The sequence below is a fragment of the Rhipicephalus sanguineus genome, chromosome 6 (genome assembly GCF_013339695.2).
Source record: "Rhipicephalus sanguineus isolate Rsan-2018 chromosome 6, BIME_Rsan_1.4, whole genome shotgun sequence".
Classification (NCBI taxonomy): Eukaryota; Metazoa; Arthropoda; class Arachnida; order Ixodida; family Ixodidae; genus Rhipicephalus; species Rhipicephalus sanguineus.
Window position 1 is genome coordinate 87,776,482 of NC_051181.1, and position 14,860 is coordinate 87,791,341.

General features: G+C 50.9%; 1 protein-coding gene across 1 annotated transcript; it reads right to left on the minus strand.

The window, feature by feature from the left end:
- Positions 1-11,218: 11,218 nt before the first annotated feature.
- On the minus strand, positions 11,219-12,647 carry LOC119395982 (innexin inx2-like). Its single transcript, XM_049416848.1, has one exon. The coding sequence runs from the start codon at positions 11,899-11,901 to the stop codon at positions 11,398-11,400; it is 504 nt and encodes a 167-aa protein (XP_049272805.1). The 5' UTR covers positions 11,902-12,647; the 3' UTR covers positions 11,219-11,397.
- Between the last annotated feature and the right edge of the window lie 2,213 nt (positions 12,648-14,860).

Genomic DNA, 14,860 nt, shown 5'->3' on the forward strand with positions numbered 1-14,860 from the left:
AGCGAGCGAGCGCGCGTGTGTTTGTGCGTGTGTGTGTAGCTGGCTGGCTGGGCGACTGAACATAATGACAAGCGAGCGCGCGAGCGCGTGTTTGTGCGTGCGTGCGTGTGTGTGTGTGTGTGTAGCTGGGTGGCTGGGCGACTGAACACAATGACAAGCGAGCGCGCGCGCGCGTGTTTGTGCGTGTGTGTGCGCGTGTGTGTGTGTGTAGCTGGCTGGCTGGGCGACTGAACATAATGACAAGCGAGCGCACGTGCGTGTGTTTGTGTGTGTGCGTAGCTGGCTGGCTGGGCGACTGAACATAATGACAAGCGAGCGCACGCGCGTGTGTTTGTGTGTGTGTGTAGCTGGCTGGCTGGGCGACCGAACATAATGACAAGCGAGCGCGCGCGCGCGTGTTTGTGTGTGTGTGTGTGTGTAGCTGGCTGGCTGGGCGACTGAACATAATGACAAGCGAGCGCGCGCGGTGTGTTGTGTGTGTGTGTAGCTGGCTGGCTGGGCGACTGAACATAATGACAAGCGAGCGCGTGTTTGTGTGTGTGGTGTGTGTAGCTGGCTGGCTGGGCGACTGAACATAATAACAAGCGAGCGAGCGCGCGTGTGTTTGTGCGTGTGGTGTAGCTGGCTGGCTGGGCGACTGAACATAATGACAAGCGAGCGCGCGAGCGCGTGTTTGTGCGTGCGTGCGTGTGTGTGTGTGTGTAGCTGGTGGCTGGGCGACTGAACACAATGACAAGCGAGCGCGCGCGCGCGTGTTTGTGCGTGTGTGTGCGCGTGTGTGTGTGTGTAGCTGGCTGGCTGGGCGACTGAACATATGACAAGCGAGCGCACGTGCGTGTGTTTGTGTGTGTGCGTAGCTGGCTGGCTGGGCGACTGAACATAATGACAAGCGAGCGCACGCGCGTGTGTTTGTGTGTGTGTGTAGCTGGCTGGCTGGGCGACCGAAACATAATGACAAGCGAGCGCGCGCGCGCGTGTTTGTGTGTGTGTGTGTAGCTGGCTGGCTGGGCGACTGAACATAATGACAAGCGAGCGCGCGCGTGTGTGTTTGTGTGTGTGGTGTAGCTGGCTGGCTGGGCGACTGAACATAATGACAAGCGAGCGCGCGAGCGCGTGTTTGTGTGTGTGTGTGTGTGTGTAGCTGGCTGGCTGGGCGACTGAACATAATAACAAGCGAGCGAGCGCGCGTGTGTTTGTGCGTGTGTGTGTAGCTGGCTGGCTGGGCGACTGAACATAATGACAAGCGAGCGCGCGAGCGCGTGTTTGTGCGTGCGTGCGTGTGTGTGTGTGTGTGTAGCTGGGTGGCTGGGCGACTGAACACAATGACAAGCGAGCGCGCGCGCGCGTGTTTGTGCGTGTGTGTGCGCGTGTGTGTGTGTGTAGCTGGCTGGCTGGGCGACTGAACATAATAACAAGCGAGCGCACGCGCGTGTGTTGTGTGTGTGTGTAGCTGGCTGGCTGGGCGACCGAACATAATGACAAGCGAGCGCGCGCGCGCGTGTTTGTGTGTGTGTGTGTGTGTAGCTGGCTGGCAGGGCGACTGAACATAATGACAAGCGAGCGCGCGCGTGTGTGTTTGTGTGCGTGTGTAGCTGGCTGGCTGGGCGACTGAACATAGTGACAAGCGAGCGCGCGAGCGCGTGTTTGTGTGTGTGTGTGTGTGTAGCTGGCTGGCTGGGCGACTGAACATAATAACAAGCGAGCGAGCGCGCGTGTGTTTGTGCGTGTGTGTGTAGCTGGCTGGCTGGGCGACTGAACATAATGACAAGCGAGCGCGCGAGCGCGTGTTTGTGCGTGCGTGCGTGTGTGTGTGTGTGTGTAGCTGGGTGGCTGGGCGACTGAACACAATGACAAGCGAGCGCGCGCGCGTGTTTGTGCGTGTGTGTGCGCGTGTGTGTGTGTGTAGCTGGCTGGCTGGGCGACTGAACACAATGACAAGCGAGCGCGCGAGCGCGTGTTTGTGCGTGCGTGCGTGTGTGTGTGTGTGTGTAGCTGGCTGGCTGGGCGACTGAACACAATGACAAGCGAGCGCGCGAGCGCGTGTTTGTGCGTGCGTGCGTGCGTGTGTGTGTGTGTAGCTGGCTGGCTGGGCGACTGAACATAATGACAAGCGAGCGCGCGAGCGCGTGTTTGTGCGTGCGTGCGTGTGTGTGTGTGTGTGTAGCTGGCTGGCTGGGCGACTGAACACAATGACAAGCGAGCGCGCGAGCGCGTGTTTGTGCGTGCGTGCGTGTGTGTGTGTGTGTGTAGCTGGCTGGCTGGGCGACTGAACATAATGACAAGCCAGCGCGCGAGCGCGTGTTTGTGCGTGCGTGCGTGTGTGTGTGTGTGTGTAGCTGGGTGGCTGGGCGACTGAACACAATGACAAGCGAGCGCGCGCGCGCGTGTTTGTGCGTGTGTGTGCGCGTGTGTGTGTGTGTAGCTGGCTGGCTGGGCGACTGAACACAATGACAAGCGAGCGCGCGCGCGCGTGTTTGTGCGTGCGTGCGTGTGTGTGTGTGTGTGTAGCTGGCTGGCTGGGCGACTGAACATAATGACAAGCGAGCGCGCGCCCGTGTTTGTGTGTGTGTGTGTGTAGCTGGCTGGCTGGGCGACTGAACATAATGACAAGCGAGCGCGCGCCCGTGTTTGTGTGTGTGTGTGTGTAGGTGGCTGGCTGGGCGACTGAACACAATGACAAGCGAGCGCGCGCGCGCGTGTTTGTGCGTGCGTGCGTGTGTGTGTGTGTGTGTAGCTGGGTGGCTGGGCGACTGAACACAATGACAAGCGAGCGCGCGAGCGCGTGTTTGTGCGTGCGTGCGTGTGTGTGTGTGTGTGTAGCTGGCTGGCTGGGCGACTGAACACAATGACAAGCGAGCGCGCGAGCGCGTGTTTGTGCGTCGTGCGTGTGGTGTGTGTGTGTGTAGCTGGCTGGGCTGGGCGACTGAAAACACAATGACAAGCGAGCGCGCGAGCGCGTGTTTGTGCGTGCGTGCGTGTGTGTGTGTGTGTGTAGCTGGCTGGCCTGGGCGACTGAACAGAATGACAAGCGAGCGCGCGAGCGCGTGTTTGTGCGTGCGTGCGTGTGTGTGTGTGTGTGTGTAGCTGGCTGGCTGGGCGACTGAACACAATGACAAGCGAGCGGCGAGCGCGTGTTTGTGCGTGCTGCGTGTGTGTGTGTGTAGCTGGCTGGCTGGGCGACTGAACACATGACAAGCGAGCGCGCGAGCGCGTGTTTGTGCGTGCGTGCGTGTGTGTGTGTGTGTGTAGCTGGCTGGCTGGGCGACTGAACACAATGACAAGCTGAGCGCGCGAGCGCGTGTTGTGCGTGGTGCGTGTGTGTGTGTGTGTGTAGCTGGCTGGCTGGGCGACTGAACACAATGACAAGCGAGCGCGCGAGCGCGTGTTTGTGCGTGCGTGCGTGTGTGTGTGTGTGTGTAGCTGGCTGGCTGGGCGACTGAACACAATGACAAGCGAGCGCGCGGGTGTAGCGCGGTGTTTGCTGCGTGCGGTGCGTGTTGTGGTGTGTGTTGTGTAGCGTGGCTGGCTGGGCGACTGAACACAATGACAAGCGAGCGCGCGCGCGCGTGTTTGTGCGTGTGTGTGCGCGTGTGTGTGTGTGTAGCTGGCTGGCTGGGCGACTGAACACAATGACAAGCGAGGCGCGCGCGCGCGTGTTTTGTGCGTGTGTGTGCGCGTGTGTGTGTGTGTAGCTGGCTGGCTGGGCGACTGAACACGATGACAAGCGAGCGGCGCGCGCGCGTGTTTGTGCGTGTGTGTGCGCGTGTGTGTGTGTGTAGCTTGCTGGCTGGGCCGATCTGAACACATGCAAGCGAGCGCGCGCGCGCGTGTTTGTGCGTGTGTGTGCGCGTGTGTGTGTGTGTAGCTGGCTGGCTGGGCGACTGAACATAATAACAAGCGAGCGCGCGCCCGTGTTTGTGTGTGTGTGTGTGTGTGTGTGTGTGTGTGTGTGTGTGTGTGTGTGTGTGTGTGTGTGTGTGTGTGTGCAGCTGGCTGGCTGGGCGACTGAACATAATGACAAGCGAAACAGAGCGCGATGAGGATGGGGCTGGATATCGCTATCGCGTTTAACCGTTAAAGGCGAAGCTCAAGCGTCTCCCAATTTTTAGTTGGGCCGCACTGGGGAAGCTAAAGAATGTTTCCGCTTGATTATCCGATTAATCTGCTTCGCCTTGCCAACGTATTTAGATTAATGTAAAAACACATAGGCGCAATATGATGGCCGCGCGGTGGCCCAGGGTACGTAAGGGCCCAAACTCACTCGCCCAATAAAGTTTTTCCTGCCTTGGCCTTCCTTATCACACGGTAGCTTGCAGCATCGCAACGGCTCGGAACAAGGCGAGGAATAAGGCAGTCGACTCGAGTACATTGGGAAGCCCAGCTTTCAAGCTTGTCCCGCAAGTTGATCTATATACCGACCAGGGAAATGCTCAATGTCCATGGTTTTCTGGTCTAATAATTGTTGGTATTCAACGTCCCAAAGTCACGATATCATTACGACTATGAGAGCTCCGTAGTGTAGGGCTCCGTACATTTAGACCACCTCTGGTTCTTTAACGTGCACCTACATTTAAGCACACGTGCCTCAAACATTTTCGCTTCAATCGAAAGTGCGGCCGCCGGAGCTGGGATTCGATCCCGCGATCGGGGTTTTCAGGACTAAGGAGACTGAAGTCACAGCCGGGTTGGTTGGTCTTGAGTCATCTCGAATTGACTTCTACAAGGCAAAATACGACTCGGACGGCAAAGAAGCACACACGCGCAGCCCTGTTTATTTATCTCCCTCTCTTACTCTCTCTCTCAGCAGGAAGGAGTTCAGAGAGTTGTACACGTGCACGAACAGCTCAACATCGTTATACTACAACAGAAAATATTTATTATAATTATATGAATCCATCTCGCCAGCAGCTATAAGTAGCCACTTCCAATGTGATCGGCGGGCATCCTTCTTGATTTACATTCAGAATGAGACACTGTCCGGCTATTACAAAAAAATGTTTAGGTATTGTTCAGCATAGTATTGCGCTGTTTAGTGTGCGCACGTAATTTTAACACCATGAGATTTCACAGATTTGTGACGTCGGGTAACAAGCACGTGATTTTAAGGCACGCCAAAAATTTCTGACGAACGGCGAAAAACCAATGACCAAAAATATGCCGTACTGAAAATATCGTACTTTCTTATATTTTATGTAGTCGTGCCTGAGTGGTCATTAAGCAGAGGACGGTCTTAGGGTCATTTGTTGCATCGCGTTACGCGCAGGTGAGGTGTGTATGACCCAGAAAATTTCGACCAATCATAAATACCTAACGACCAATGCCGAAGGAAAAAAAAATGCGGGGTATTTTTACGTTATAATAACGCAAATTTTTTCTAAAGAAAATTTGTGCTTACACCGTTTACATAGGCGTATTTACTTGGAGGGGCCAGAGGGCCTTCCAAGCAAAGTAGAAAACAGCGCAATACATCGAAGACAAAGACCAAAAAGGGAGCAGCGCTGTTCAGCGCTGGTCCTGTTTGGTTCTTGTTGTCTTCTATTATGGCGCTGTGTTCTACTATGAAGTTCGCACTGTCCAAGCAAAGTTGCAAATACAAAAAATTCGGCAGATCCCACGTACCATGGGAGTCGATGTTATGCGAAGCATGCGGCAGGTAGGTGACTGTGGCGTAACTTTTTTTACTGAGCGACACGTTACAAAATGACGCTAAAGATTTCTATATATTTTATACGCACACATATATATGTTGAAGAGTTGCATATGTGTTATATAAGCAGTTGTTTACGGTTGGGTAACGCTGGCAATGACAACGTGGGTATTACCAACACCACAAGCGGTAAGCTGATATGTAGTGCTTATACGTGTCCCGAGAACGCACGCGCGTTTCACGAACCCGTGTGCATGTGTGCAAGAAGGTCTTGACATTTCTTGAACAAGGGCGTCATCACCGTGATCAGTGAGCACCAGCAGCTGGTCATGACTTGTTATAGAATCCGGTCGTGACCGTAGTGAAGAGGGGTCCATAAGTATTGAAGTATGTGGTATAGGAGAGCTGTTGGAATTCGTGGATGCCTCGGTCATTTCGTCTACAAATTGTCTGTCGACAGAGCCGGCGACATGTCGGAACCTGAAGCCACCTTTCACGTTGGTGAGGCATAGGCTGTCGAGGCTGGTAGGACTGGATAGTGCTACGTAGACCAACATCAGTGGATGGTGTTTGTCCTATTCGTAGACTACCTGGGCGTATGTGGCCTACGTAGCCTAGTCTACAAATGGCTGTCAATCAATCTGACATTATCCTCGGTCAGCATGAGGCCATCGCCCAGCCTCTTAAGAAATGAAGAGGACACTTCGTCGTTCTGGTGGACGAAGTGCACTTTACGATGCGGTGATGTGGATATCATATGTAACTTTCGTTATTGTATTCCTCCGGGGTCGAGCAATGCTTCAATATAGCTTGCTGAATCATAGGAATACAAACGTAATGTTTATTAGACTGCTATAAAAGCGGAGCCAACACTGGAACTACAGACGTCAATCTGATATGACGCCCGTATCGTAGCAGTACACATCGTAGGAGTATCATGTAGTGTTTATTGCTTTCTTGTAAAATTAGATAGTCAGCACCACAACCACAATTGACGTTGCACCGATATTACGCCTGCGTAGGCTGTTTTTCCAAACCAATTTATAGACCTGGCGCGGCTCAGTGGTAGAATACCTGATTGCCACGCAGAGTGCTTGGGTTCGATTCCTGCTGGTATCCTAATTTTCATTATTTCTATTCGTTGTGTCAACGCTGCCGATGTTGGTTTTACTTAACTCTCTAGCATTTAAGTTACCAATGTCTGTTCTCGCCGTTTCTGGGTAGACATAAACTGTCAATCACCTGTGGCGCATACCCGTACACCGCGGCCCGTGGTAAACGGGTATGTTCCACACGTGTCTAGTGGAAAGGGTTTGACGACGTACATGACAGGATTTTAACGGTATTTATGTCATGACCCGGCAGTCATATTCGTCAAATCCTCTTACCCTCCCATGCAAATTTTGGTCTATACCAAGTTAAGGAGGCGATCATGAGAGCGCCCAGACGTAGGCGGCTAGATAGATAGATAGATAGATAGATAGATAGATACGTAGATAGAAACGCTCAAAGTGCCAGAGGTTCGCTAAGAAATGCTTCGCATTTAAAACGATTAGTATAAAGAATGTACTACGCCTCTAATACCACAAATTCTTACTTAAAAAGAAGTTGAGGTTGATACGTTAACATTTATAGTAATATAATATATATAATATATATAATAGTAATAATAATAACAATGCGCCAGAAGCACTATTTCGACTGGGAGCAACAAGGCAAAATATAAGATTATGTATATATATATATACGGCGAACGGGGTGATGGAGGCCAGCCCCCCCACTCGCGAACAAGTTGGTGCGCCACTGAATGCGATAGCAAGAAAAGCGGCGCGTGATGGACGCGCTGCAACTACCGCGCGTCCATCACTATACGGCAGCTCCTAGACAGCTTTAATTTCACGTACGTAGGGACTTCACATACGCAAACGTGAAAAGTACACGTACGCTACGTGCACGACATCTGAAACGCTTTTAGCTACACGTACGCGATGCGCGGTGAGAGCTACCACGTAGCTCCATCTGCTGGGAATCATGAACACTGCGGTAGCTTGTTCGAGCGCCCGCGCGAGCAGACAGCGGAAGGGCAAGGTTCTCCCTGCGCAAATATTAGAAGAAGCGAGAGAGCTGGCCGACGCCTTTAAGTGCGCCCGTCGCGCTCCTAGCGCCATCTCGCTGGTAATGAAGAAACGGTTATAAGCGCCTGCCGTCTCGGAGGACTGCAAATGGTAAAGGGTGTGTATATAACACTCGCCGTTAGCTACCTGAGGGATCTGCGCTTTGTGGAGTTGTGCTTAGCGCTCCGCGCTGCGACGTGGGAGGTCGCTGGTTCGATTCCGCGCTTCGGAAGCATTTTTCTGATTTACTTTTCTTTGGGATATTGATGTATATATACATACTTAAAAATATACGCAGCATGACGGCGGCGACGGCGACGTCGACGGCAAAAATCAGGCGAGACTGTCCATATAATTGCTATCGCAATAAAAGGGACTGCGTAACGCCAATCAAAGAAAATGACCGCGGTACAATTTGAATGAAATAAACGACCGAAGCGCAATCGATGCCAATGGACTGCTGCTTTTTGAGCGCCAGTGTAATCTCAATACTTTTCCTTAAACAATCAAGCTCTTGTATTAACTCTAGAAGTAACATGAAAACTGGCCCCTGCTAGCCTTATGAAAAATGACACAGTAACTAAGCTTCTAACAATCTTATGATACATTCTGAAATAAAAGTTTTGGCCGCGTTGAGCGCTCCCAAAACGAAAAATGCGAACTAATTTATCTCACCACCCCAAAAAGGGGTCAGTAGCTCCACCATACGCGCATTACTCTCGCACCGTATCTCGATGGAACTCGCCGCGGCTGATTTTTTCGCCCTCTGCGGCGATCGCTGGAACTTGAGACTTTCCGGGGCCTGGCCCGGCTCTGTCGGCGAGCCACGGCAACACAACGGGGCCGAACAGCAAACGCGCGATATGTACCGCGGATACGGCGGCGCCGTCATCAAGAAAGCCAATCGAAACGCGCTTCACGAGAGTCTTGTGACTACTTTAGAAACGCTAACTCTCTTTTTCTGCTTCTACCTTATAAAAGGGGTCAACTGGATACCCGAAGATAGTCACGGTGCCGGGACCCTCTTTTGACTTTTTTTTTATTAGAGTGCAGTGCTCGCGCGCATTTGTTGGCAAACATTTTAGTCGTGCCTTTTCGACCTGTTCTCTCGCACCGTATCTCTCTCTTAGTCTCAGATCATTAACTTCATGAACTTGCTTATGTGAACTATGTTCCGCAGAACAGAAAGCGCAGAAATGTTTTGCGCTCGAATTCTGATATTGCGAACGTGGTTAGAAGTGCCATACTTTGTATTCACTCCACACCCGGACACGTTGATCGCATATCGAAAAGTACCCGCCCTTCTCATCTGTCGGTGAAACCTTGTTCAATGAAACGACGCCCATTAATCCATCATATCGTAACCCTAGGTATTACCTTTCGTTTGCCCTGAATGGACGCATGTGTATAGAGTCGAGGTGACAGCTATACGTAAGTTAATCGTATGCGCCGAGTCTCTTAAAAGACACGTCTTTGACACCATTTCGTACGTAACAATGTTACTGAATGGCACAGTGTATGAGAAATTGGAAATATCACTCCACACTCTCGCACGTGTCGCCTGAACAAGGGATCAGCAGTCCACGAGACCATCCGGAGGGCTTGATCGTCTTCTCTATAGTTGGGGGGCTATGCATGCATTTCTATCGCCGTGGGTTGCGTAACGTGCAAGGCTAAAAAAAAACGAAGAAAAGAAAACACAGTGGACGAGACTTTTCGCACTCTCTCCCTGTCGGTATGCGACAGAGAATCGAACCCGCGACTTGGCTCGCCACAGCGGGACTCCGATAGCCACTGATACCCTACCGCTGCATGCGTAGACAGAGCGCGGGGATGAGCACTGTTTCATCCGGGCGGCTGAGACATCTGCGCATGCGTACGTAAAAAGGGACACTATTACCGCCGCATCCTCAGTAAGCGTGAACAAAGGCACACACTCAATGACTTCTTAAGAAACAGCACCAGGAGCTACAAGCATCACAGAATGTGCATAACACCCCGCGCATGCGCCGTAGTGAAAACTGCGCGACCAGGATGAGAAAACACGAATCGGTACGTCAAGGAACAACCCGAACACACAGCTCAGAAACGTCTTGTAACATTTATTCATCGTGCCATGATCAACCAGACATTTGTTGCTTTGTGGCAATTCCATGCATGCTTACACACACACACACACGCACATGAATTAAATTTTTACTGATCACTATATTACAGACCATGTAGTACAGTACAAAAATAAAGCGTTTTAATGACGCCCTGGAAGTACAAAATCCTCGCTTAACAAGTTTTGCTCCTCGCAACTAGGAAGTGCAAGACCGTAAAAAAACAGTATTTAAGAAATGTTTGGCAAGGCACCTTTCTTGTTCTCCGGGTAGCCGGAGAGCGATACAGAACTAGCTGGCACTGTATAATGCACGCCAGTGCAAAAATGAACTGACAGAATGCAAGAAACAGGCACCAAACTGACAAAATGCAAGAAACAGGCACAATCTCCAACAACAAAACATGGTATGACGAAAAAAAAAGTACGGCTCTAAAGAAGAAAGAAAAGGGGGGGGATACTTGCAAACGCAGTCTCTGTGCAACGTTAAATAAGAGATAAAGCAACAAAGAATGCACAATAAAAGTCTGGAAGACTTCGGATTCTTGTTGTTCTCAAAAGGCACAGAGCGACATGAAAAAAAGAAACACGAAAATATTGCTTCCCCTCATCGCGAAGAGTATAGATTGCAACACCGACGCTTCTAAAAAGACAGAGAGAGAGAGAAACAGGACGCTTATACTTCAAGCAGCAGACGTATAACGACGTCGCATAGAGATTCTTGATGACAGAACAATGAGAAAGAATTTAATGACAAAAAGGCGCGAACAACAGCATGCAGATACCGCCGGCTGTCCATATTTTGCTCTAGTCTTTCATTGCATATGATTTGAAATTGTTCCTAGGTTCACAGCCAGCATGACAGTGATTACTAAGAGACAACTCAAGTACAAAAAGATTACAACAGTGGCAGCATAGGCAACTCTGATATTGCTCCCTACATCATCATCTTGGCACTTGCAATGCCTTGCTTGAAGGCATGCTGTAAAAGGCAGCTCAAGTCAAAGCTGGATTACTGGCTCCAAACGGTTATACGCCCTCTTGTCTTTTGTCTCCCTCGAAGCAGAGCGTGCGTACCGACAGAGAGCTCAAGCTGCCGGATTCACGAAAACAAACAAGCTCCTCCGAAATTTGCTTACCACCAGCGGTAAATGGTGTATGTAAATAGCTCGCCGTTATTTTGCCGGCGTATGCATGGGGCATAGTTGAGTTCTCTAGTGCAGCGGGTTGGGGAGCGAGGGGTCGATGGTTTGAATCCTCGCTTGGGTGCTTCGGAATTTGTTTCTTCTGCTTTATTTTTCTTTGTGCCTTTTTTATATATACACATACATATACATATCCAGGACACGATGGTGACGGCAAAATCAGCCGAGAGTGTCCATATAATTGCTATCGCAATAAAAATTAAACAGGAACGGAGGGGCACGGACTTGCCAGTGTCAAGGTGTGCTACAGATCCTCGTGCCCGCAACCGCGAGACGCGGCGTCGAAAAAAGAACGCACACGAGACAGACAGCGGCCATAGCGAGTGTCTACGCGTTGTCAATGCTCTTGTGGTCGAGGCGTCGCACGTAGTCTTTGATGAGAGCTCGGAAGTTGACGGGATCCATGTTCTTGCAGAGCAGATTGAGAACGAGCCAGTCGCCGAGCTTGCAGTGGTCGCAGACGCGCTCCACGTAGTCCTTGTTTGCGAGCATGGCGCGGCGCCGGAGGACAATGAAGCGGATTTGGGGGAGGAAGATGTCGAAGGCCCTGTAGATGAGCACCACCCCGGAGAGCACGGCGAGGATAATGAACCAGAACCAGAGGAAAACATATATCTTCTCGTTGATGATGTTCATGGGCAGGATGCACAAGGCATCGTGCTTCTGCACGTCGCCCGAGCGACCGTACATGTGAAAAGTGCACTTGGCTAGCCTGGGGAACACCTTGATCAAGGGGTCGAAGCCCACGGACCGGTCCCAGTCGGTGAACTGCAGCACCTTGGAACCGTAGCTGAAGAACTCGCCCCCGAGGAACATGTCCATGAATAACATCTGGCCCACGACGTTGACGAAGTTGCACACCTCGGCCACCACGTATCCGTAGAAAAGTATGTTGTGGTTGTTCAGGTTGATGGCCAGGTACTCGACGAGCAGTTTGCGGCTGTTTTCTTTGGCTTCCTCGGGGAGGATGGGAATGTGGAGGCCCAGGATGAGGTTCTTGATGCGACCGCCTTCGACAGCCTTCCAGAAGTAGCGAGGTACGTAGAATAGCACGGCCTGAATGAAGAGCACGAAGCATACCCATTGGTAGTAGGCATGGTAGACGCGCTTCTCGCCCTGCTTGTACTTTTCCACGCCGGGGTAAGGCACTTCGACGCCCACTTTCTTGTGCCAGGCGTCCGTGAGCGAATAGGTGGTGTGTATCCAGCAGAGGGTGTCTATCAGGTTGGGTGGCAGCTCGTCCCTACTGATGCAGTCGATGGGGTCGCCGATGTACTGCCTCGCCGTCACCAGGAGGCTGAAGGTGATGAGGATGCACACCGTCGCCTTTTAGTGCAGCCGAAACACATTGTTGTCGATGACGGTGAACTCAGTCTTAAAGAAGCCCTTCAGATTCCCGAAGAGCTGATCCATGGCTGCAGCCGCTTCGCCGCACCTCCTCCGGCGGCCACGTACTCACGTGATAACAAAGAAAAAAAGCGGCGGTAGGTTGAACCACGCTGGCGAAGCGTTCGCGAACGTCTCGCACTACTGACACTTGTTGCCGGAGCGCAGTGGCCCCTTCGACTGCGGCTGGCGGAAAAAAGAGAGCGCGAGCAAAGAAGCCATCGCAAACGGCGGAACTGGCGTAAAAAGTTTCCCTCTCACAGCGTCAGCTTTCAGCCAATCACGGCTAGTGACGAGTAGCGGCCATCCTGCTGCGGCGGCCCACTCACGACATCCCATGCGGCCCCCCTTCCCTCAGCGTCTTTACTGATTGTATATCGTATATCCACATGCTGCACTTTATTGAGTAGGTATTATATGAGCACACGGCTCTTAGTTAGTGAACATTTTGTGCCCACTCGCTGCGCTTCATTAGATATTCGTCATATGCTTACAAGCTTATCATCAATGAGCGGATCTCATATGTCCACGTGGTGCTCTTCATTGTTTGGAGATAAATACTTGACGCGATGCTCTTGAACCTGAGTACCTACCTCAGGTTGATTCTGGACGAATACGTTCATCGCGTTGGAACTTTTATGAACTAATATTGTCAGTTCTCGACGAAGCTGTGTATACGCGAAAACACATCACTAATCTGAGGATTGTGAAAATGCAATAAAAGAAAACTGACTAACTGCAACACAATTTTAGGACATATTTCAAACAAGCACGAATTTCAGCCCAAGTGCACAAGCCATAAAATTAGCCAATTCACATCTTTATTTTCACGCCTCCATCGTGCCCATTTCGGACTTTTTATAACCAAGAGATACGACAGCAATCATGCTCAATGGCCACAGCCTTTCTCTATTCTCACAGAAATACTAAATGCCGGAATAGCAAATTAAGTGCGGTTACCTCTGATGCACCTAGTGTGGCATCACAATTAGCCATTTTTTGTTTACCTCTACAGTGAGGTAATTCAAGAAGAAATCACTTTTATGATCTTTTCCAAGAAACTGTAGAGCAAAAATGCATCGTTTTTAGCCGTACTCATTACATCAAAGAATCCCCAAAAGAAACTAAGTAGCTGAATGTTGGTGCGATGGCCCACAGCCACACCGACGCCTACGAAAGCTAAAGCGCGAATGACAATCTCACAGGGTCTCCTATGCATTCCACTAACACGACTCGAAGGCAAAAGCAACTTTTTTTTTTTCAGTCTATGCAATGATTACCCCCTCGCCTCTCCCAGGTAATTCTGATCCTATCCTGCTTTTCGACTACCTCCAGGATCGCATACATTGCAAGCTTTCTGCACCTCACCTGGTTTTGCAGTGCCTCCGTGATTGGCCTACCTTTGACCAAGCGAAGATGTGATGCGATGACGTCACAGCTACATCACGGTAATGTTATACCGACGTCAGAATGTTTGGTGATCTATGACGTCATGGGGGCATCATACGAAGACGTCATTACGTGATGATGCTTTTTTCATCACTCCTGCTGACGCCGCGGGACGCCGACACCGACGGTCACTTTTCGCGTTTAGTGAAGCATCTAGGGGATTGGCCTTAAACATTATGCAGCCTAAGCATTGTGCCTAGGAGCCACCATGTCGCGAGCTCTGTATGACGCCGCATGTCCTCAAAAATTGTCAATTTATAGCCCGAGGAACAGGCAGACCGTTGTCCTCCCGATAACGTGCTATCTTCGGAGTTCAAGCCAGCTTGCCTGAGAAGTGCTGCTACCTTCAGAGATTGTGAAACAATCGATCCAGTCGGTTATGGCCTGGAAACAAGGCGCCTCCCCGGCTCATTTAATTTCGAAGGACACGCTCCAAGGCTTTCGGTTGTATGGTTGCTTTGGAAATCATCATATAATGGTTTTGTCGCGAATGGAAACGAGGTTAAAGAACGCAGGTTTTCATCGAAATGTGAAGGTGATTATGCTCAGTGGCTACAGTGTTCCTAAATTATCAAACAATTATGAGACCGGAAGAGAAATGCGGATTTTACGCACCCTGTTAGATGTTAGGATTAAGCCGAAACCCTTAGATATCTCAAAAAACACGGAAATTGATCATCGGCGGCGTTGGCGTTCCGCGGTGTCGGCATCAACACGAGTGATGCAAAAAGTCGTCGTCGCGCGATGACGTCACCATATTACGTCATAATGACGCTACTTGTGGCCAAAATCAGTGATGTTATCGTGACGTCACTACGACGACACATAACGTGACTGGACATGGTGACGCCATCACATGATCTTTTCACTTGGTAAAAGGTGGGCCGATCACGGAGGCCATGCGAAACCCGGTGAAGTGCAGAAAGCTTGCAGTGGCTACGATCTTGGAGGCAGT

Excerpts from the sequence above, each read along its gene's own strand:
- LOC119395982 (XM_049416848.1), bottom strand. The coding sequence starts at position 11,901 with ATGTTATTCATGGACATGTTCCTCGGGGGCGAGTTCTTCAGCTACGGT.